At 40.7% G+C, this 24558-nt stretch overlaps 1 protein-coding gene across 2 annotated transcripts in view; it reads right to left on the bottom strand.

Moving 5' to 3' along the window:
* arhgef4 (Rho guanine nucleotide exchange factor (GEF) 4) overlaps positions 1 to 20586 on the bottom strand; it is a 196806-nt gene extending 176220 nt beyond the window's left edge. Inside the window, exon 1 of one of the 2 annotated variants that reach the window (XM_031307777.2) lies at positions 20219 to 20586. In XM_031307777.2, coding sequence (XP_031163637.1) covers positions 20219 to 20413 — 195 coding nt within the window. In that variant the 5' untranslated portion in view covers positions 20414 to 20586. The remainder of the gene's footprint in view (positions 1 to 20218) is intronic. The other variant, XM_031307776.2, reaches the window with a different exon arrangement.
* Between the last annotated feature and the right edge of the window lie 3972 nt (positions 20587 to 24558).

Raw genomic sequence — 24558 nt, 5'->3', positions numbered from 1 at the left:
TCAGAGCCACCTTTCATGCCTACGGTGGGCCTTCATTTTCAGAACATAAAAACATACTGGCCAAGCATGACCCAGTTCAAAAAAGCGGTACAAAAATATGGTTTTCACAAGGTACAGGGAGAAGGAAGGGCTTTGACCTGAGGCCTGTACTACGAATCTAACCCTAACAACTGTGCTCCCGCATAAGCTGTGTCACGACGGTGGTTATCAACTTGTTCAGTTCAGTGTTTGTGCGCGTTCACATTAAAGAGGCGATATTTGCATGACCAATCGCAAATATCTACCAGAGCCACATATTTTACATAAGAAGAGCAAACTATAATTCTACATAAATATGAAGAACACAGACACGGTTTTACAGGCAAAACGCAATACAGTCGCTGCTTCCTAAAACAGGAAGGAAAGCTGGCAAAAAATATCCGACGCTGTAAATGCGTAAATCACAACGCTTATCAATATCACTTCCTCATCAGTCAGGCACAAGATCTGACCATAATTACACTTGTGCTTTCCATAAACTGTCTTTGCTTTAGCCTATTATATTATCAGTTGCAACCTGGCAGTGGCACAGTGGTTGACCCCCTGTTAAAGACAGATTCTTTTTTCTCCATGGTGAATATATACACATGTTAATATGTATGTTTTCTTTTTTTGTGGAGTGTAAATATAATATAGATATGTAAGAAATTGTAAAGAATATGTTAAATGTATATGATATGAATATCAAGCTATTCATGATGATGTTCAGAAGATTGTGGCGTCCGGGTACTTTCCTGCACAGATAATGACCTCTTCTGAAGAGTCCATCATGTTTTTTTAATCCTCCGTGTCCTCCTTGGCTACTATCAACTGTGTGGAGGAGGGGTGGGGGTGGTGCGTGATCACGGAAGGCTTGTATTATGTGGACGCTCCGACAGTGTTGTTGTCATTACTTAGAATTCCTCATGGGGGAGACAGAAACTACGCACTATAGCTTTAAATGAAAGGTGCTCTAAGCGATGTTGGGTGAGGTCACCTCTTGTTGACGTTCGAAGTATTGTCAAACAAAACTGAGGTTAGCTCACCCCTCCCTCCTCCTCATCCCGTCCCCTCCCCCTCCCTTCCGCGCACTAACCCCCCCAACCCCCACCCCCAAATCCTTGTTGTCGGTTATTGGCATATATCGTATAATCTTAATGGACAGAGCATGTGTGACGTCACCCATTGGTTTGTGGAGATCTGCTATGAGTTGTCGAGTTTGCCATTACGGGCACAGCCATCCTGGTTGCAGATGTGACGATCGATTTTAGACGAGAGGGAGGAGTGAGGGAGGGGCCCTTACACTCTACGTTACGTTACACAATTTCATTGGCAATCACATCCTAAAACGCCCTAAAACACCCCCTGCTTTATCATTTTTAAAATCAACGAGACCATAATTCAAACAATGAACATCATTCTGTGTTGCAGAAGACTTCAAACTAGCAACTGAGACCATAAACTCATTATGAAAATGTTTACTGAGGTAATAAATCAAGTGAGAAGTGGGTCACTTTCTCAGACTTCTACAGAAACCAAACTCCTTTTGCAACCGCATGAGTCTCCCCCCTGCTGGAATTCAGATAGAATGCAGCTTTAAGGAGTCTCCCCCTGCTGGAAGTCAGAGAGAATGCAGCTTTAAGGCACTTCCGCATTTGTAGCACTTCGCCGAACCGGATGCTTGAGGAGCATCTCGCTGCAGTCTGCGGGAAGGCCACATCCAAGTCAGTCATTTTTTTTTTTTTTTTTTTACCTACGTCGTCTCCCCATACGCTCGAACGGACCAAGACGGTAGCAAAGCTGATATCCTCTTGTTTCACATTAGATGACAGAAACTGATGTAAGCTAAACACAAACGACATTTCATGCAACAACAGTGAACTGTAATTGGGCCCGTGTACTTTTTCGTTCATTTGATTTCCGACTTTGAAACGAAAAGAGTGGTTCGGAAATAACGTAAGACTGCCGGTGAAAGCCTTGTTTTCATGAGCTTCTGGGGCTAGCTGCTAGCTAGCTCGGAAGCTACATCTGATGGCAGGCAGGTTGCTAATTAGCCAATGCTAAAAAGTATGGAAGTAGCCTACTAGTTTCACCTGCTTTCTATCAATATTCCTCAGTATTTGTCTTTTGGTGTAGTTTGCTAACATGCTCGTAGACATGTAAATGAACTGTTTGCGTGCTAGCTAAGTCAACGGTCAACACCTTTTATATTGTAACGTGAAAGCTCAGGCTGCGTTAACTTCAGCTAAACCACAGCCGCAACTTGCACTGCCCCGTTAAAATGCAACTTCAACCCTCGGATATAACGGTAAATCCGTAGCGATTTTACTGTATCTAGACATCTGTGTGTGTGTTCGACCTTTTGAAATACTTCGATTAGGTGTGTTACTGTGCAGGTAATATCCGAGGAGCATCTCGCATGATTGTGAGTTCTACTGAACCAGACTGAGAAACCATTTAACCCTTTGCAGATGTTTTGGATTAATTAGCTGATTAGAGTGGGACACTTTGAGCCTAAAATATTGAACCTTTTCACAATATTCTAATTTTCTGTTTTCATAAACTGTAAGCCATAGTCATCAAAATTATAACAAATACAGGCTTGAAATATCTCACTTTGCATGTAATAAGTCTATATAATTAGTTTTACCTTTTAAGTTGAATTACTGAAATAAATGAACTTTTGCACAATATTCTAATTTTTGGAGTTTCACCTGTATGCTTCTGGTTTACCTGTTCATTGTTAAAGCAAAATAGCCCCTTTGTACATTTGGTTGTGACTGAATTCTTGCTGTTAATATGAAAGTCCATAACGAAACAACACACCATTCTACTTTTGAGGGCTAAATTAAATGAAATATGGCTCGTTTTCCGTTTGATCACATTGTCATCAATATTAACAAGGTTTAAAATGACCCATTTTTCAAAATTGGATATCATTTCAAAATCAGTAGTAACTACATGAAAACTTCACTGTTGCATGAAATGTCGTTTGTGTTTAGCCTACATCATCAGTTTCTGATATCAGAGGCTATATCAGCTTCGCTACCAGCTCTTTTTTTTTTTTTTTTTTTTTTTGTCTTCAAAAAACTTTATTTTTCAAGTACAGATCCATAAACACATTGAAAACATTAAATGCATACATACATACACGAAAAATGGGGGCATTAAATTTACATTAAAGAGGTTGTAAGGCATTGTAAATGTTCAGAGTCCGGATGGCTTTCTTATTTGTCAGTCCTTTTTTAAAGTTTTAAAATATAATTTCATGTCATTTTTAAATTGGTGACTAGTTTATTCGGTTTTCTTTCCGATCATTTACATTTATAGATATAAAATTTTCAAATAAAATTAAAAGATTAAAAATAAAAAACATGGCATTTATCCAAATAATTTTCTTCATAGTAAAAAAATTCTACCAGGCTGTCTTGGTCCGTTCGAGCGTATGGGGAATGACGTAAGCAAAAAAAATGGCTGACTTGGATGTGCATGTTCCCGCAGACTGCAGCGAGATATACTTGGGATGCTTAGTCCATTAATATTATTCAGTCTATGGTTATTGGCTGGAACACTGTTTATGTTTGGTGGTGCAGGTTGGCCAGTTTGTTTTTGTTGCTGTTTGTGGGGCCTGGGCTGTCTATAGAGACCGTGTTTTTTTACAGTGTGTTCAGGGGACAGGCAGCTAGCAGATAGTGAGATGTTTTTTACAGTGTGTTCAGGGGACAGGCAGCCAGCAGATAGTGAGGAGATGTTTTTTACAGTGTGTTCAGGGGATAGGCAGATAGTGAGGAGATGTTTTTTACAGTGTGTTCAGGGGACAGACAGCTAGCGGAGAGTGAGGAGATGTTTTTTACAGTGTGTTCAGGGGACAGGCAGCTAGCAGATAGTGAGGAGATGTTTTTTTACAGTGTGTTCAGGGGACAGGCAGCTAGCAGATAGTGAGGAGATGTTTTTTACAGTGTGTTCAGGGGACAGGCAGATAGTGAGATGTTTTTTACAGTGTGTTCAGGGGACAGGCAGCTAGCAGATAGTGAGATGTTTTTTACAGTGTGTTCAGGGGACAGGCAGCTAGCAGATAGTGACATGTTTTTTACAGTGTGTTCAGGGGACAGGTAGCTAGCAGATAGTGACATGTTTTTTTACAGTGTGTTCAGGGGACAGGCAGCTAGCGGATAGTGAAATGTTTTTTACAGTGTATTCAGGGGACAGGCAGCTAGCGGATAGTGAGGAGATGTTTTTTACAGTGTGTTCAGGGGACAGGCAGCTAGTGAGGAGATGTTTTTTACAGTGTGTTCAGGGGACAGGCAGCTAGTGAGGAGATGTTTTTTACAGTGTGTTCAGGGGACAGGCAGCTAGCAGATAGTGAGATGTTTTTTACAGTGTGTTCAGGGGACAGGCAGCCAGCAGATAGTGAGGAGATGTTTTTTTACAGTGTGTTCAGGGGACAGGCAGATAGTGAGGAGATGTTTTTTACAGTGTGTTCAGGGGACAGGCAGATAGTGAGGAGATGTTTTTTACAGTGTGTTCAGGGGACAGGCAGATAGTGAGGAGATGTTTTTTACAGTGTGTTCAGGGGACAGGCAGCTAGCAGATAGTGAGGAGATGTTTTTTACAGTGTGTTCAGGGGACAGGCAGCTAGCAGATAGTGAGGAGATGTTTTTTACAGTGTGTTCAGGGGACAGGCAGCTAGTAGATAGTGACGAGATGTTTTTTACAGTGTGTTCAGGGGACAGGCAGCTTTTTACAGTGTGTTCAGGGGACAGGCAGCTAGCAGATAGTGAGGAGATGTTTTTACAGTGTGTTCAGGGGACAGGCAGCTAGCGGATAGTGAGAAGATATTTTTTACAGTGTGTTCAGGGGACAGGCAGCTAGCAGATAGTGAGATGTTTTTTACAGTGTGTTCAGGGGACAGGCAGCTAGCAGATAGTGAGATGTTTTTTACAGTGTGTTCAGGGGACAGGCAGCTAGCAGATAGTGAGATGTTTTTTTACAGTGTGTTCAGGGGACAGGCAGCTAGCAGATAGTGAGGAGATGTTTGCTGTATGTGACACAAAATGTTGTAGCCAAAAAAACGTGTGACATCGCTTAGAGCACCTTTAGTTTTTTGTTTTTGTTCTTTCAGTTTTTTTGTATTATTTTTTATGTTCGAAATAAAGCATTCATTAATTCAAACTTGTAGCCAATAAACAAAATAAAATGAACACAAAAATATATAATGTGAGGATGTCATGGGCAATACATTTTTCAAATAACCACAGTATTAACAGACCACTCCAAGCTGGTGCTTACTAAGCCATGCTAATACTGTTGGCACAGTTTTAAAGGCTATGATAAAAAAATGTAATACATACATACATACATACATACATACATATATATACACACATATATATATATATATATATATATATATATATATATATATATATATATATATACACATATATATATATATATATATATATATATATATACACATATATATATATACACATATACACATATATATATATATATATATATATATATATATATAAATATATAAACAGGAAAAGAGCAAGAGGAGGAGCCATTCGATACTCAATGGGATAAATGTCAGCACTGAACTTAAAACTACCATGATCCTTCTTCCTGGTGGCCAATTAATGGGAAATGCTAATCCAAAGCTGTACTTTCAGGAAGGTTTACTCTTCTCAAAGCTTACTGAGATTAAACCAGGCCGATATTTAGGTCATTCCAGGAAAAAGACATTCTACCTTAAAAGATTTGTTACAACTTTGCTCTTAATTTTATAGTTTTGTCACTAGAGGCCTGTACTACGAATCGAGATCAACATGCCCTGGATTGATTTCAGTTACCCGGCTTCTCTAACCCTAACAACTGTGGTCCCGCAAAGCTGTGTCACGACGGTGGTTATCAACTTCAGTTCAGTGTTCGTGCGCATTCACATTAAAGAGGCGATGTTTGCATAGCATGACCAATCGCAAATATCTACCAGAGCCACATATTTTACATAAGAAGAGCAAACTATAATTCTACATAAATATGAAGAACACAGACACGGTTTTACAGGCAAAACGCAATACAGTCGCTGCTTCATAAAACAGGAAGGAAAGCTGGCAAACAAAAACGTCATATATATACATATATCAATATCTTCCTCATCAGTCAGGACCAAGATCTGACCATAATTACACTTGTGCTTTCCATAAACTGTCTTTGCTTTAGCCTGTTATTTAAGTTGCAACCTGGCAGTGGTCAGCGATCGTGAGAGCAAATAAAAAATATAAAAACATAATTCAAACCAATGTGCGCATTGGCAAGACACGGCTCAGCAGGCCTACAAATAGCCTATATGTAAATCCCTCCCATTAAAATCTATATATTTCATAAAAATACCCATCAGGAATGTTAACAGGGTTGTCGGTCTTTAAATGTTTTAACTTTTATTAGCGCATCTCTCTCTCTCTCTCATTACATGTCACTTAGCTGACGCTTTTATCCAAAGCGACTTACAATTGCTATATATCAGAGGTCACGCGCCTCTGGAGCAACTAGGGGTTAAGTGCCTTGCTCAGGGACACATATTTCTCTCTCTCTCTCTCTCTCTCTGGTACAAATTAAGGAAACCGACTTGTGCTTCGTAAGAGCCATTCTTTTAATCATTGCACATTATACTTGTTTTTTTATTGTGCCAATAAAAAGTTTTCTAATGTTAAGTGTTACATGAATTGCATTCAAGAACTATGACAAATTACAAGGGCGCCTCTTTCAGTACCTTGGTGTACACATCACCGAGGGCCTGACCTGGGTGCTGCATGGCTGTTTCACCTCAGATGCAGGGTGTTTCCTCCATAGAGGAATTTTTGGGGCCCCCCCAAAGACATTTTAGCCAGCCCCGAAGGAAAATCCCCAGCATCAAAGTGATAAGAATTGAGAATAAAAACAGCAATTCAAATCCTCTCTAAATGTGTTTAAGAGCAATTTACCAAACAACCGCTGAACAAGCAGAACATTAACATTGAATATGAGAGCTAATCTAAAGTCTGTCAGACTCTCCTGGGGATTTATTTAAGTATGAATGTTATTTTTTTTTAACCAGTTTTGTCAATTGATGTTTATTTACACAAGCATAATATACATTTTTGTTTACCAAATTGTCAGAAATAACAGGAAAATGCATAGATTTCTGTCAAATAACACTGATCATGCTTACTGCCGTGGGCAGTAACCCTCAAAGGTCTATTATGAGTCAGGAAAACCCCTGAGATGTATCAATCACGGTCTGTCTGTTATTACTATTCCTATTCTATTTAAACTATTTTGAATGCACAAATGAAGGAACTGGCGGGATAACATTTCACTAAAATTGTACCTTATATGATCAAATAAATCATGTGACAAATAAAATTGATTAATTGAAATTATATGACTCTATCCTAAAGGCTGAGGTATGCTCTCAACAAACTATAGTTCATTAAATGGGTCATCTAAACACATCTGAAGGCAAAAGTGTAGCCGTCCTGAGCAGCCACACTTAAGAGACAGGTTAAAAAGCTTGCCGTCATAGAGAGTGGCGAAATGTGATGATATTTTGCAGCATCTATATTGGAAGGCATTAATGTTTTTCAGGGTTTCTGCAGGTTTCACCAAGTCAAATGTAAGACTTTTTAAGACCACTATGAATGAAATTCAAAACCATTTTAAGACCACTATGAATGAAATTCAAGACCATTTTAAGACCACTATGAATGAAATTTAAGAAATATATCACGACATCAAAAATAACGTCAGACGTTAGAGTCCGGAAACATCGTCTGAAACAATTCCCCGATTTTCTCATTGGCATTTTAGGACTGGTGTCTAGATTGGCTGCAATATATAGTAAGTTGCATGTTGGTGTCATTTGCAGTCGTAATAAAGCAAATTATATTTGGACTAGCGACAGAAAGAACTACAACACCACAGAATAATAATAAAAAAAAAAAAAAAAAAACATTCTAAAGTGCTGCGGGATCATTTCAATGAGCATTAGATGTAGCGTTACATGAACGTAGGAAAATTAAGACCCGTTTAAAATGATTTAAGACCTAGAACACAATACTTTAGCAAATGTAAGACTTTTAAGGCCTACAATTTAGATTTTTAAATTTTAGACTTTTTTTTACTTCTTAAGACCCCGCGGAAACCCCGTTTTTGGACTCATGAACACACACGTACATAATAATTATCAGTGTTTTAGTTTCAGAAAGTAACAACTTGTCACACACAGCCGCCCTTAACTCCAACATCTGAGAGGTGTGTGAGGAAGAGACACTGTTCGATGATTTCATGTCGTACGATTCGTTTGAAGCATTCTGACAAGTTTATTTTTCAACAAGGTGGAAACTAACCTGACGAGAAGCCTCCATTGGAAACTGTTTGGGAAAGGGCAGGCACTTTCAAAAAAGTACCTGGCAGGTGATTGGATGAACCATCCATCTATCACGTCCGCCATTGTTGCTTTGGAGAAACAGTCGCGGCCGTCACATACTCACCTAAAACCTAGCTCCTCACCAGACACTGATTGGTTTGGTAAGCAGTTAGTTCAGACACAAAGGCATTAGGTTGGAGCCTGACAAGATGGATTTTACACATATATGATCCTGTGATTCTTGCGTAATCTCGTGATATTGCAAGAATCCAGCTGCCGTGCAATGTAAGGGGAAAACAAGGAAGAGGCAAAAATGAGCTCAATTTAGGCTTATCAAGACTAATCAAGTGTACACGCTGCATGTCTGCAGATGTCCATGAACTGAGCTATGGAGTCCCTGGGTGTGTAGGGGTGGATCAGTCTGGCTGGATGGGAGCCACTCTATCTCTGTAGCTGCTGAGCAGAGAAGAGCCTGCGGGCAGATTCAAGACATGACTTGTTGCTGCAGTGAGCACTGCGGAGACAAGAACAAGTCAATGGACGTGTTCCGCCTTCGGGGTGGACCCTCTTCCTGACATGCCCTTGTCTTACTAGGCTTGCTAATGGTTTTTGTCAAGACAGCGTACAGTGAGTCATGACAAACTTTTCACTTTGCACTACAGGTCAGGTCAGGCCTGGTTGAGTCTACACCTGTACGATGTCAGAGTTAACACTGCGTCCCATAAAATTACACATTTTGGCAACTATTTAGAACAAACACACATCACACCTCTCAGGCCTGAGGCTCCCAATGGACTTCCTCGGTGTCAGACTCTGATGCCTCATCTTCACTTTGGTTAACAAACTGGGTATTTTCAGTTAGGGGTCGACCGATATTGTTTTTTTAGGGCAGATACCGATACAGATTATTAGAAGTTAATTAAAAACCAATAACCGATTTTTTGAACCGATGTGTATTAATAACAGTAAAAATGAAATTAAGATTTTGGAATGTTACAAACTGTCTTTTTTTTTTTGATGATGATGATGGCTCGTCTGTGGCCAATCACAGCCTGATGGTAGCGTGAATGTAGAGCCCCAATAGTTTCTGTGATAAATATATATACATGTATATATATATATATATAATCATGGATGGAATCACAAAATTGAGTATTTAAAAAAAAGCTATAAGACAGGTTCCATATGGCCGCACATTAAGTCAGTGCTAAGAGCTAACTGGAGATTTAAAAATATGACTGTCTACGTTTCTAACCAAGCCACCCCACTGTAACTGTAGTTTAAAAAATGTCTTAAAAATACATTCAAAAATCATTCCCAGTGGCTTAGGCCTGGTGGGAGACAACTTAGGCCTGGTGGGCTGCCAGGCTTACAATACAGTGGGGGAAACACTGCACTGAGACAGGCACAACAGCGTTTTCTATGCCCTAGTGACTGACTGAGAGGCTGGAGGTTGTAGGGCAAGGCAACTTTATTTCTATGTATTTCAGCAACATGGCAATTCAAAGTGCTTTACATACAACATTAAAGATCAGCTATAAACAATTAAATAACAGTCATGAAAGAGATAGAAAAAAAAAAAACTAGAATAAGATACAAGTACAAGAATAAAAGTTACAGTGCAGTGTAAGAAATGAGTAATTATTTGATTTACATTACATTACATTACGTCATTTAGCTGACGCTTTTATCCAAAGCGACTTACAATTAAGTGCTTTCAACTGTGAAGGTTCAAACTCCAGACAACAAGTAGTCAGTGCAAATACAGTAGCTTTAAATAGGCAAAGCTACAAAGAGACAAATGAAAGTGCAGGTTCAAGAATTTTATTTATTTTATTTATTTTTTTTTTATCCGAGGTGTAGTCGGAAGAGATGTGTTTTTAGCCTTCGGCTGAAGATGTGTAGGCTTTCGACCATCCTGATATTGATGGGGAGCTCGTTCCACCATTTGGGAGCCAGGACAGTGAACAGTCGGGATTTCGTTGAGTGATTAGTTCTCCCTCGCTGTGAGGGGGCAGCAAGCTGGTTGGCTGATGCAGAACGAAGTGGGGGGGTTGGGGTATATGGTTTGACCATGTCCTGGATGTAAGCTGGGGCTGATCCGTTCATGGCCCTGTACGTCAGTACTAGTGTCTTGAAGCGGATGCGGGCCGCAATTGGTAACCAGTGAAGAGAGCGGAGGAGCGGTGTAGTGTGAGAGAACTTGGGGAGGTTGAAGACAAGTCGAGCTGCTGCATTCTGAATTAGCTGCAGGGATCGGATGGCACATGCAGGCAGGCCAATCAGGAGGGAGTTGCAGTAGTCTAGACGTGAGATGATTAGAGCCTGAACCAGAATCTGAGCCGCCTTCTGCGTTAGAAGGGGACGTATCCTTCTGATGTTATTCAGCATGTATCTACACGATCGGGTGGTTGCAGCAATGTTAGCAGTGAAGGAGAGTTGGTCGTCAAGTGTTACTCCCAGGTTTCTAGCAGTCTGGGTGGGGACTACCACAGAGTTGTCAATTGTTATATTCAGGTCTTGGGTAGGAGAGCCCTTCCCTGGAAGGAAAAGGAGCTCAGTCTTGTCGAGGCTGAGTTTCAGATGGTGTGTGGACATCAAAGAAGAGATGTCAGTCAGACAGGCCGAGATACGTGCTGCTACCTGAGTTTCAGACTCAGGAAAGGAGAGAATTAGTTGGGTGTCATCTGCGTAGCTGTGATAAGAAAAGCCGTGCGACTGAATGACAGACCCGAGAGAGTTGGTGTACAGAGAAAAGAGGAGGGGACCCAGGACTGATCCCTGAGAAACTCAAGTTTTGAGTGGGCAAGGTTCTGAGCTAGATCCTCTCCAGGTTACCCGGTAGGTTCGGTCTGTCAGGTAAGATTTGAGCAATGAGAGCGCAGAGCCTGAGACACCCAGATTTCGGAGTGTCGAAATGAGGATCTGGTGGTTCACTGTGTCAAAGGCAGCAGAAAGATCCAGAAGGATGATGATGGAAGAGAGAGAGGTTGTTCTAGCGATGTGAAGCTGCTCAGTGACAGCAAGGAGGGCAGTTTCTGTTGAGTGGCCAGCCTTGAAGCCAGACTGGTGGGGATCAAGAATATTGTTCTGGTGGAGATAGGTAGAGAGTTGATTATAAATGGCACGCTCACGAGTTTTAGATAGGAATGGAAGAAGGGAGACGGGTCTGTAGTTATTTACATCAGAGGAGTCGAATGTTGGTTTTTTGAGTAGTGGGGTCACTCTTGCCTCTTTGAGGGCATCAGGGAAACAGCCAGTTGACAAGGAGATGTTAATGAGATGGGTGAGGAAAGGAAGAAGGTCAGGAGCAATAGATTGGAGAAGGTGAGAAGGGATAGGATCCAGGTGGAGAATGAAGAGCGTATGTCATCTATTTTTTTTACAAAATAGTTGACAAAGTGGGTTGGTAGGAGGGAGGAGGTGTTTAATAGGTTGTAGGAAACTTTATCGCACTGTTGTGACAAAAAGAGAGCTGAGCCAGAAGGCAAAGCTCTCAATCTACCAGTCAATTTCCGTTCCTACCCTCACCTATGGTCATGAATTCTGGGTCATGACCGAAAGAACGAGATCCAGGATACATTAAGGCATGGATACCCGACCCGAGCCCGACGGGTCCCGACGGGCCGGGCCGGGTTCGGACAGATATTTAGAAATGATGGTCGGGTTCGGGCCGGGCTCAGTCACATCCGCGTGATAAGGCATTTGTTGTAAAATGGTGCTGCGGCTCCTTTAAGAGAGCTCAGTGTGTGTGTAAAGCGGGCAGAAGAGAGATAGAGAAAGAGGAAGCAGACGTGTAGATGTGACCGGAGCAGAGTTGGTGGAATAAGTTTAAGTTTGTTTTTTTTTAAGAATAAGTTTTGTACACAGTGTGTGCGGTGTCCGAGATCAACCCCAGACTGAAAGCCAAGTTCATTCATCTGCTCACCAGAAACGGAATTTTAACCCCGACGTTATATAACGTCGGCCCTGGAGGTAACCAGTCTCCCCTGGTTTTCTGATCACGGTCGGAATCGAAGCGATCAGGAGAGGTTAACACATTGAACATTTTAAATTAAACAGCTTATTAACGTGCGCTTGTTCCCCCTGTTGACATTTCCGAATGCCTTCCTACAGTTGCTTAATAAAAGCGGGCTTTCCACACAAACAAGCCTACATGTGTCATTAGTATGAGAAAAAAAAACAATGAGATTTTAACTGTGTCCGGCTCGGGTCGGGCTCGGACATAAATATCATAATGCCTGACGGGCTCGGGCCTGGTTCGGTCACGGCTCTGTCGGGCTCGGGCCGGGTTCGGACGGAAAAATTCGGCCCGATCCAGGCTCTAGGGTACATGCGGCCAAAATGGGTTTCTTAAGCCTTAAGCGGGATTTATGCTTCTGCGGTAAATCTACGCCACGGCTACGTGGAAATACCGACCCTACGCCGTAGCCTGACGTGCATCGCTCGGAAAATGTAACTACACATCGCTCAGCCGTGGCTTGGTAGCATTCTTCTTTGAGATTTATTTTGATTTTGCTACAAAAACTAGAGATCATCTTGTAATGGGATAACACCAGCTGCGATGCTAAATCGGGGCAAGGGTGTAAAGTGGGGGGCCTATGGCCCCTTCCTTATTTCTTACCCCCCCCCATACTTCCTGTGTCCTTGCTGAGACCACAGCCATCTTCAAACTCAAACCTTCATTCTAATCTCTACTACACACCTGTAAAGTTTTCTGACTGCATCTTGCACAGTTGTGACGATATTGCGGTGACTAAATCTGGCCGTGGACAGAAAGACAGCAGGGCTTCCCCCAGAAAGGTTATTTAGCCTGGTGGCAAGTGTCTTTTTTGACAAGGGCCCATCTGGGGCCAGTCACAGCCTGATGGCAGCATTAATGTATAGCCCAATAGTTTCTGTGATAACAGAATCGCAAAATTGAGATGGTGGGGGGCAACCAGGCTTCCAATACACTGGGGGAAACCCTGGACAGAAAGAAAAACACATGGCAAAGTACTTAAAACCTTTTCTGTGTTAGTTCCCACTACAGTAGGTGGTGGCATTTCTTTAAACCAATCGCAATCGTCTTGGGCAGTGCTAGGCACCGGGAAAAGCCGCGGTGCCTCTGCAAAATAGTCTCAGGAAGGAACTTGTTTTGGTGGTGCAACAGAAAACTCAGATTGGACAGATAGTCTAGCTAGCTGTCTGGATTTACCCTGCAGAGATCTGAGGACATTTTGCCATGATCACACACACCACACACACACAACAATCCCTACTGTTGAGACCGTCCAGAGGCAGCTGTATGTAATCATGTCTAAAAACAACGGGCTGTAACCGGTCTTACAGGTTTCTCCCCTGGAGAGATAGTCAGCTATAGTCAGATATCATAGACAGAATCTTTCAATGTGAAATCACAACATGCTGCTCTATACTGGTCTATGCCTGGTCACTTATTCCAAACATCTGAATAGATTTTAGCAGCTACAGCAATCTTTTGAAGGCTCTTATCTTGAAAGGTCAATATTTATTCAGTGTTGATGCATGATTTTTAAATTGGACAACTGTTCCTGTGACATGGTCCAGGAGTTTTGGAGCGGGATACATGACAGAGAGAAAGAGAGAGAGAGAGAGAGAGAGAGAGAGAGAGAGAGAGAGAGAGAGAGAGAGAGAGAGAGAGAGAGAGACCCTGCAGACCTGGGGGAGATCAAACACCTGCTCAGTCTCATGCTCCAGACTGATCAGCTAAATGGGACTCTAAGGTGTCATAAATACTATTCTTATTTTTAGAAGAATAACGTGTTTTTATAACTAAGTTTTATAAGTTTAACTACTATCCACTTTTAATTAGGGCTGTTTTATCTTAAGTAGTTGATTGACTACTCAATTCTGGTCTTAAATTATAAGGCTATTATTACCAGATTTATTTTATTTTAACTTATTTATTTCTATTTACTCTTTAGCTTCCAGTGCAGAATGAGTTAGCCTTTTTCTTATTGGTCACTAGTTAAAATGAGGAGTACATCTCTGGCAACACAATAATTCATAATTTGTTTCGGTCTCTCATATAAACACTAAACCATTTCCCAAACCCCTAACCCTGTAACTCATCTGCAAATAGCTAAATGGAAGATACCGTTTAGAAAATGTATTCTATTACTACTTTAATCAAGGACAGCCCTACCTCTCATTTATTACTTATTACTGTAGGTTTATCTCTTTTTAAAACTGTATTTGTATTTGCTAACAATGAAGCCATTTCCTGTCTCCATGTGGAATATTCAGGGCCTTAACTCTTCATTGTTTGGATGTAAAAGTGAAACCCCTGAATTCAAAGACAACACCAAAGACACAGACATCATCATCCTCCAGGACACCTGGTGTAGACCTGGCTCTGTCACTCACTGTCCCCCAAACTACAAAGAAATCGTGCTGTCATCAGTCAAACTCCCTACTGTTAAAAGAGGGAGGGACTCAGGAGGGATTATTATCTGGTACAAAGACGAAATATCAAAGTACATCACCCCTATAAAATATGAACGCTCACACATTTGGCTTAAAATAAAACAAGACATCACTAACCGAGAGAGAGAGAGGTGGATGCAATCAGAGCAGACAGCTGTCAGTGAACCTGTACAGAGATATGAATAACATGATTCCTCTGTGTGCCAGGTTAATATCATATTTGAAAATGATCAAAAATGGTATAAGCCTCATAACCGCAAACTTCATGTCCATGTTAAAGGGGACATAGTGTTTTCTGTCATATCTACAATGTTATAATGTTGGATTTTCATGTTCAAATAATGAGGTAAACGTATTTTAGACAAATCCCTGTGAGCTAAAACGTTCAGATTTCCAACTGTTCTGAACGCTCCGGTTATTTCTACTCTCGGCTAAGTCTTACGCAACTCTAAGCCGGCCTTCTGATTGGTCATCTGCTCCAGGTAGGCAGGACTGGAGTGTTTATTTTTTTAAGCCACTGCGGTGTTAACATTGTCCCATGTAGCTACATGCTAACGGCAGTAAACAATGTCACCTTGGCTGCCAGTGTCGTTAAATTCTCCCCAATTCGGGGTCGCATTACTCCTGAAACATTTTCTGTTTATGTAGTATTTTGTTTAAAGCCTTTTTATTTGCGATTTTTGACTGTAGAAATTGCTGCTATATTCTATTAGTGTCCACTGCTAACTATAGCTACATGCTAACGGCAGTTAACAATGTCATCTTGGCTGCCAATGTTGTTAAATTCTCCCCAATTCCGAGTCGCATTACTGCTGAAACATGTCTGATTATTGGGTAGTGTTTGGTTCAGAAAGCATTTATCTGCGATTTTTGACGGTAGAAAGTGCTGTTTCGTTCCACTACAATCTAACGTTAGCATACTGCTAACTATTAAGCAGCTACATGCTAACGCGACATAGCTGTAATCTTGGTCAATGCTGGTCATTTCTCACCAAATTGCGGTCACTTTACTGCTAGGACATGTCCGGTTGTGTAATATTTGGTTATGAAGCCTTTATTGGTGATTTTTCACAGTACAAAGTCCTGTTATATACTCTGTTGCAGTAGCTCCAGCTTCAACTAATGAAACACGAGTGCAGGTTTCGGAGATTCCAGGAAGCACGCTGGCCAATCAGAGCCGACTGGGCTTTTTCCGGAGGAGGGATTAAAGAGACAGGCGCTCCTACAGAGCATCTCATACAGAGCGTGAATACAGGAGCAGCAGCCATGGGCAGTATGAGAAATGTAAACATGTTCTAGTACAAGTATTATCCTGAAAATGCTATATAATAGTTGCCCTTTAACTAGAGGTGTTGAAATTAATCAAATAATCGATGCATGGAATCGTGGACATGGACGATGCTGCATCGATAATCGGCCGGGCCATAATCGATTATTTGAGTAAGTGCCATGTGCTCAGTGCTGTTGTTTCATGTATCCAGTTTATTTAGTATTAGAGTACTGCAGAATGTTTTGTTTTTGAAGCTTGAAAAGCTATGAATTAAATATCCTATATGGCTTTAATAGAAAAATGTATTTGACGCATCGTGATGCATCGAGATATCGAATCGAAGACCTGATAATCGTAATCGAATCAGGAGATCAGTGAAGAGTCACACCTCTACCTTTAACACACATGATTCAAACAACATGCTAGCTCCATCCGTGGGTTCAGCGATACTCAGCGTCCAGCAACCAGTTCATTGACGAATCGAGTCATAAAAATGAACATTCTGATGAACAGTGGATGGGTTGTTGGTGAAATAACGTATACCGGATATTTTTTCATGTTGTGACTTGTATGTTTTGAATTTTGTTTAAAAAAAACATTGGACCACTGTGGCATGCAAACTACCTCAAGACATTTATGTAAATTAGCAGGACACGGTTCCAATACCACAAACACCAAATAATGCTGTCAAAATGACTTGAACCCAGCCTGAAATTATGTTTTGTGTTTCTATTTTCAAACTAGCAACATGGTAACAAAGGTAAAAAACAGAAACCAATCAGGGGCCTGTTTCACAAAACCAAGATAAGGGATTAAGCCGGGATTTATCAGTTATCCTGGATGATTTAAGCCTTGACTCGGTTTCACGAAAGTGGAGGCACATAAATCACCATGGAGATTTATTCTGTGCAGCTAGCCTGCTCCTGACCAGGCTAACAGCCAGGCTAACAGCTAGCCTGCTCCTGACCAGGCTAACAGTCAGGATTTATTAATCCTGGAGCCTTTTCTGATCACCCAGCAGTGGTTTTACCCTATTGTTATCAGCCTGGATTAAAATACAACAGGTGCATATTGCTGTTCATTTAAGTACTGTTATTATTTAAAGTTGTGACCATAATTGTTTTTTATAATTATTCATGTGACAGTCATTGTTACTGTTATATTGCTGTATGAAGACTGCTGTTCATATTGTTGTTAGAAGTTTGATGAATATATTATGACAGTTGTTGAGATAATTAGAAAAGGCTGATAACATTTCAAATGTGTTTTAAATGAAGTCTGTTACTAAGGGCAATACATACAATGCTGTACATTTCTATAGTTGACCAATGCACCTTGAATTATTTTAGTTGATTCATTTTTTTGTATTCTTTAACAATAAGGATCATGTTTGTTCCTCTTCCATGTGCATTGTATTTGGCATTCTTAGCACACAATGTGTGTTGTCCAGTAAACTGGGACTATAATTTGGGAGGATTGTACAATTTAAAGAACATATCCTAATTGTACAATCCTCCCAAATTATAGTCTTAGTTCACTGGACCAGTAACTATCTAGTGATGTAGACTACTGTACATTCATGTAACAACAGGGAGAGGACACCCCAATGGTTTTTGACCTTATATTTTGCTGGGGGGGGGAATAACTGAATATACTCTGTTCCATTCATGTTTACAGTGTACATGGAATTTATCACTTAATTATCTTTATAGTTTCTAGATTTTAGAGTCCAATTTCTTCAGTGTCTTTATTTTCTATGTCCACATATACAAGGGAGCAAGGCATATAATATGTAGAGAAGGAAACTCGTCCTCTATAAAAAATTAAAAAAAACGCGAGAAAAAGCGTGGCAGATAATAGCGGACCGACTGAATGATAGTCTAAAAATATACATTTATGACCTACTGCTCTTAACTAAAACCATTCAATGAGTCACTTGTCATTTGCAAAAGCAAACAGTTGTACACTTTGCATTAAAAGCGAGCAGTGGAAGTTAATATGACTTAGGTTATTTATATTTTAGCCCATGAGAGAGAGGGAGGAACAGAGGGAAAGAGATATTTACGCATCATACTCTAGCATTGTAGAAAATTGATCTTCATGGTAAATTTCCTGAGTAACATTATCTTCTGCTTACTTTTAAGGTAAAGAGTACAACTGTTAATTTGTGCAAATGATTAGTAACCTAATCCTTGAATGGAATGATTATGACGGCTCCAGTTCAGAGCAGTGGTCAGTTAATGTATATATATATATATATATATATATATATATATTTAGGCTACTTACGCATTCAGTCGGTCCGTGATCGTCTGCTACGCTTTCTCTCACTGTTACAGCGGCCGTGTTTCTTTTCTTTTTATACAAATAATGTGTTTCACGTCATCATACTTCCACAAGAAGCTGCTGCTCACTCTGTATAAAGTATGAACAATGCGTATTCTCCATTTTGGCATCAGTAAATCTGTGATCGACCTCGCGGTCTTTTGAGGAAAGCCGTGGACGCTCATCTATCTGAATTACTTCAGCCTGGCTCAACCTAGTCGCTCCTCCTCAGCCTGTCTTGGCCTTCGTGAAACCCACCAAGCCAGACTGCTCAGATCAGACTAGGTCAAGCCTCGCTTTATCCAGTTATCCTGGATTTATATATTCTGCTTTTGTGAAACAGGCCCCTGGCCTGACACATTGTTTTTTCCACATCAGCTTGTCATTTTCCTGTTTGTACATTTCCTATAATAATTTGAAGTGCAGACCAAATATATTTGCTGTCTTGTTAGCAAATGATCTCCCCACTCAGGTTAGAGGCTTTTTAAATCAGAATGATTATCAAGTTTAATAAAGCAAAAATAAAATAAATCTGAATACAAAAAAGGAGTTATATGGACAAAATCCTCTATCACAATATGAGTAATTTTATACAGCATTATTGATATGTACTATAGTACATTTTGAGTTAAACCAACTACGTTTATGTATCCATCAACCACTGGAATGTTTTACAAATCAAAGAAATTTAATATATTGATACACAAATCATACACAGTAAAAAGTGTGGCACAATATTAAAAACGTTATGGCAAAGTCTCTTGACAGTTCACAAATTGATATTGTTTGCATCGTTAGCCTAATATAAATTTCTGCCACGGATTGAGATGCTGCAGAATCACACCATCTTTACAGATTAACTTCTGCTGTCAGATTTGGACAGGAAGCCAGTAAAGTTCAGTTGAATCCATGTTACTGAAGATCCTGTAAAAGGAAGGCAGACCCACTAACATCACATCTTTTCCTATGGTGTCTTTTGGTGTAAAGTATCAGCAATTTACAAGTCAAACAAACTTGTATTTAAATACGCAATTAATTTGTCCTGAAAGGTGCAAAAACTTTAAGTGCAATAATTGTGAATTGCAGTGCAAACTCAGGGAGTTTGTTTTCACTTTCTCACTACTTTCACTTTACTTTAATTAAATGGTAGAATGTAACTAAGTACATTTACTCAAGTAGGCTACTGTACTTTAGTGCAAATTTGAGGAAGGCCTATTTGTACTTTACTTGAGTCTTTTCTTTTCATGCCACTTTCTACTTCTACTCCGCTACATTTCAGAGAGAAATATTGTACTTTTTACTCCACTACATTCATCTGTTACAGCTCTAGTTACTAGTTACTTTACACATTAAGATTACTGCACACAAAACACATGTAGTTTATAAAATCTGATGTTTTATTCTAAAGTAAACTAGCCAACAATATAACGTCCTACAAGTCTAGCTGAAATGATTAGACCATTAAACACTTTGGCCTAGTTGATTGACAGTTGACTGTTTGGATCATTTCCAGTTTTTTTAAATGTGAGGATTTTTCTGCATTGAGTAGGCCTACTCTTAATACTTTAAGTAGCTAAATTTTCCTGATGATACTTACATACTTATACTTTAGTAACATTTTCAATGCAGGACTTTTACTTGTAACAGAGTATGTTTACAGTGTGGTATGAGTACTTTTACTTAAGTTAAGGATTTAAATACTTCTTCCACCACCACCACTGTTCAAATTCCAGAGCCAATCTCACCTGGTACCATCTGAGCAGAGCCCAGCAGAGAAGGTAAGCCGCCAGGCTGAACTTGGCGGTGCAGTATGACTCCGGTAGATAGGTAAGATAGACCGGCAGCTCCGATTGTGCTCTGAACCCGCTGCTGGACTCCCCTCTGCGGGCAGACCCGCTGCTCTCCGCGGCCGAGTCTCCGCTACTACCAGGGTTATCCATTATTGTTCCCCGCAGCTGGAAGGTTGTATGTGGCTCAGGAAAAAGTTCACAGCTCACCTACAAGTTTGTCGGGCTTGTGTCGGAGCACTGTCTGGTCCTTTGCGGAACGTCTCCCATACTGTCGGCTCGACTGTCAACTTTTCTCCCCCCCCCCACACACACACACACACACACACACACACACACACACACACACACACACACACACACGCACTTGACGCTGATGGTGGCTGCTGCTGCTGCTGAGAGTCGCACCGAGCTAACCACGCGCACGTCGACGATTTAACTGAACCGCAACTTTGAGACCGGAACACAAAGTGTAAACGCATTTCACTTTTCAAATTAAAAGTCCCGTGACTCCCCTTCGCAGCCAAGCTAAGTATGCATGTGCTGCCCTTCCTCGCCAGCAGCCTACACAGTCTCCTGGCTGGCTTACAGCGCCACATGTTGGCAGAACCGAAGATGTGGCAGAACTGCACTTACACATTGACTTCAACTCAGTCTTGTATAACGTAGACTTGAAAGCAATACTTGAGTAAAAGTACAAGTAGGCTATCTTACCAGAAAATGATTGGCAGAAGTTAAACTCACCTTTTAGAATAATTACTTGAGTTAAAGTCTTAGTTATTTACTGTACTTAAGTATGAAAAGTAATGTTATGATATTACATGTACTTAACTATTAGAAGTAAAATTAAAAGTAAAAAAAGAAATCCCAAACCTTCACATTAAATTCAAAGTCTGACATCAACAAATTGAAAAACAAAAACAGTGAGAAAGAAAGAATCTTTTACTCCAACGTACGAAAACAATTCTTGCAAGTAAGGAGCAACGAAGATGCTCAGGGGGAAATGTATCAGATTTTATTTAGGATACATAGTGGAGTAAAAGTCAAAGCCTCCAGAAATATAAATAACAAAGTCAAGTACAGATACGTGAAAATTCTACTTACGTACAGTAACAAAGTGTTTGTACTTCGTTACATTACAACACTGCTTAAACTAATGCAGTCTAAGGCTATGTTTAGACGGAAACAATCTGAAGAGAAAATGCAAAAGTGGCGTTGCATTCTCACTTTTTATTCCGCGTTTCGACAAACGTTTTGGGGGGGAAAGTGTGTGAAATGTGATGTAGTATGCACACCGGGCGGCTAGGTGGTAGTGTGAAGCACTGCCACACAACTCCACAAAGTCCACGCACCTGCGTAGAACCTTCCTTCTACTTCTCTCCCTCTCCTCCTCTCTCCCTCTCCTCTGCCTAGTAGCGCAAAACCAAAACATGGCGAAGCGAACAACAAAAGCTGACAATTTTGTCTGGACAGAAGAGGAGGTGGAGTTATTGCTCCAAACAACCTTAGATTACAAAGCTACAAAGGCACAACAGGACGTGGACTGTGGACCCAAAAACGCCGCCACCATGTAAACGAAAGGCACATCTGATAAAATATGTTGTCGTTTTCACCCACGAGCGTTATCATGTAAACAGGGCCTAACACAGCAGTCCTGCAATAAATGATCCCTCCATGAAGGTTATAATGTTGGCATTGTGTAGAAACCGTGTTGATTCATTGGTATGATTTGTGTGATGTCATGACACGTTGTATGCTTATTTTGGAGGATGTAGTCTGTGGTGAAATGCATTGCATTATACTGGAGGTGTTTCTATTATTGTGTCCACTCAATTAATATCAATGAGTGTATGAATAAAACGAGGCACAGAAACACCTGCCTGTGTAATGCAACAGAGTTCAGCAGTGCCACAAACTACATCCTCTAAAGGTCTGTCATCGTTAAACATAACAAAGTGCACTCAGTGGGACTAATGAGCAATATGAATTGAGAATATTACTGCCATGGACGTACGTATGTGAGGTGGACAATTGAACCATTCAGCTGAAACGTGTCAGGTGTGCGGAGCCTGTTAGAGAGTGATAACGATCTACAGAATGGGAACTACTTTTTTTTTTAATTTGAAATGGTTTCTGTCCAATTACAGCGAGCTCACCGCTGATCAACAAAGAGGACTGACTCAGAAACAGAGAACATTCAACCCTGAAACATACAGTAGGCTAGATATAACTTGACAATCGGTGCACAATGTCTCACACAGAACAACCGATGATAGATTTTGGATTTTCACCTTGAAACATGCTTACAATAAACCTTACACAGTCAGGAAAATGATTTCCCACACATTGTAAAGCTGGAACTGGTCCATAACTGTAAGTTGTACCTTAGCATAGATGAGACATTTTAAGAGACGCACACTTTACTTGATGGGAACTTTGTGCAGATCCTCTACAGTGAGGTACACCACCTGAAACAACACAAACACAGTTACACATCATTACATTATGGCCATTTTGTAACAATGACTAAGGCCTCCTGCACACTGACTGCGTGGCGTGAGCGTGTCAGCTGCGTGGCGTGTCCGTTTTTTATTTCGGCTCCCATGTTGACAGGTTAGAGCTTGCACAATGCCTGTGCGACAAAAACGCATGCATGCTAGAAATAGGACCGACGCCTATTTTTCACGCGACGCGCCAGCATGTTGGAAGAGTTTCCAGGCAAAATAGAACAGGAAAAGATGTTTATATGTCATTTAGACACGAATACATTTAATAAATGACATGATGTTTGAAAGTCTCTAGGTTTTGACATAAATGCAGATATAAATGTAATTTAAAAAATAATAATAAATAATATTAATATTTAAATATTGCACCTGTCAATACAGAACGAAATATTCTGTAGCTTATTTTGCCATCAATACTGCTGACGTTGTCTTTGCTGTAATCAAATCAGTATATATGTTTATAATTATGGGAAACATCCATGTGTCCAGACAAGGCTAGCAGCAGCAGCGCTGCGTCAGACACCTTTCTGGTGTGTAGGCCTAAAGAATAAAGATCATTTATCACACAGCTCATTTTCGGAGTATGTAGTGTATACAGTAGCTCATTAAAACAGCTACAAATAGATATTAAGTTTGAATTTGATTAGTGCTGCAACTAGTCTGGCATTGCCAGACCTTGCCCTTCGGGACGGTGGAAGTACAGCGTGGCTGTGGCTGTCAACAATAAATAATGGTTTTAGGAATAAACCTGCCTCCTGTGTGAACTGTCCGTAGCTGAATAGGGTAGGCCTATGCTACTCTATTTTAACGTGGGCCATAATGGTGGTACTAAAAGAGCCTAATATATTCTGAAATGGTACGTGGTGTAAAAAGTGCATGCATACTACGTGCATAACTGAAATGACGTCAGAGGTAAAATGAGTTCCTACTCACCTGATCATGGCAGGGGTTGGGGTAGTCACAGATGTCCTGTGAGAAGACAGAACGTATCAGCATCTTCACCTCTTCAGGGTAAACATACGTGGGCTGAAACAGATCCCCCTCCTTCACGCCGACCCTGTGAAACATCTGGAATCAAAGTGAGAGGGGGATGAAGAAAACAACTGAGGAAGAGCTGAGGCAATATACGCATGACTAATCCTTGAGGATTCACCGTCCTCATTACCAGCATTTATCAACGCAGGGTTTCCCCCAGTGTATTGTAAGCCTGGCGGCCCAAGTTGCCCCCCACCAGGCCTAAGCCACTGGGAATTATTTTGTAATGTTTTTTTTAAGACGTTTTTTAAACTACAGTTACAGCGGGTAACTTGGTTGGAAACTTAGACTCAGATTGGACAGATAGTCTAGCTAGCTGTCTGGATTTACCCTGCAGAGATCTGAGGAGCAGTTAACCATAGTCCTCACAAATCCACCAGAGGTTAGAACGCCAACACAAAGAAAGAGGAAGGTAACAGACATCCGGCCGAAAAGAGGGACATCCGGCAGAATTTCAGACAGCACCGGAGCAATCCCAGAAGTGGAACGTCGTGGATATAGACTAGTCAGTTATATATGTTCAAAACTTGTATATGACGTGAGAAAGCAACGGTTGTAACACATATTTGAGTTTAATTACACAACACGAGTACTGACCAGTTTCCTCTGCAGAAGCCTGTAGACCTTCCTGCGACGGGCGAGGTCAGTCCTCAGGCGTTTGGCAGCGTGGAGCAGTGACGCTATCCACACAGGAAGTCTGAGGAAAGGTGAGGATTTAGACATTTAAAATTAATCTAGATGGTTCTCTTCTGAGCT

Source organism: Sander lucioperca, chromosome 23, assembly GCF_008315115.2.
Source record: "Sander lucioperca isolate FBNREF2018 chromosome 23, SLUC_FBN_1.2, whole genome shotgun sequence".
Taxonomy (NCBI): domain Eukaryota; kingdom Metazoa; phylum Chordata; class Actinopteri; order Perciformes; family Percidae; genus Sander; species Sander lucioperca.
Note: the sequence above shows the minus strand (reverse complement) of the source record. Positions and strands in the feature narration are given on the sequence as shown.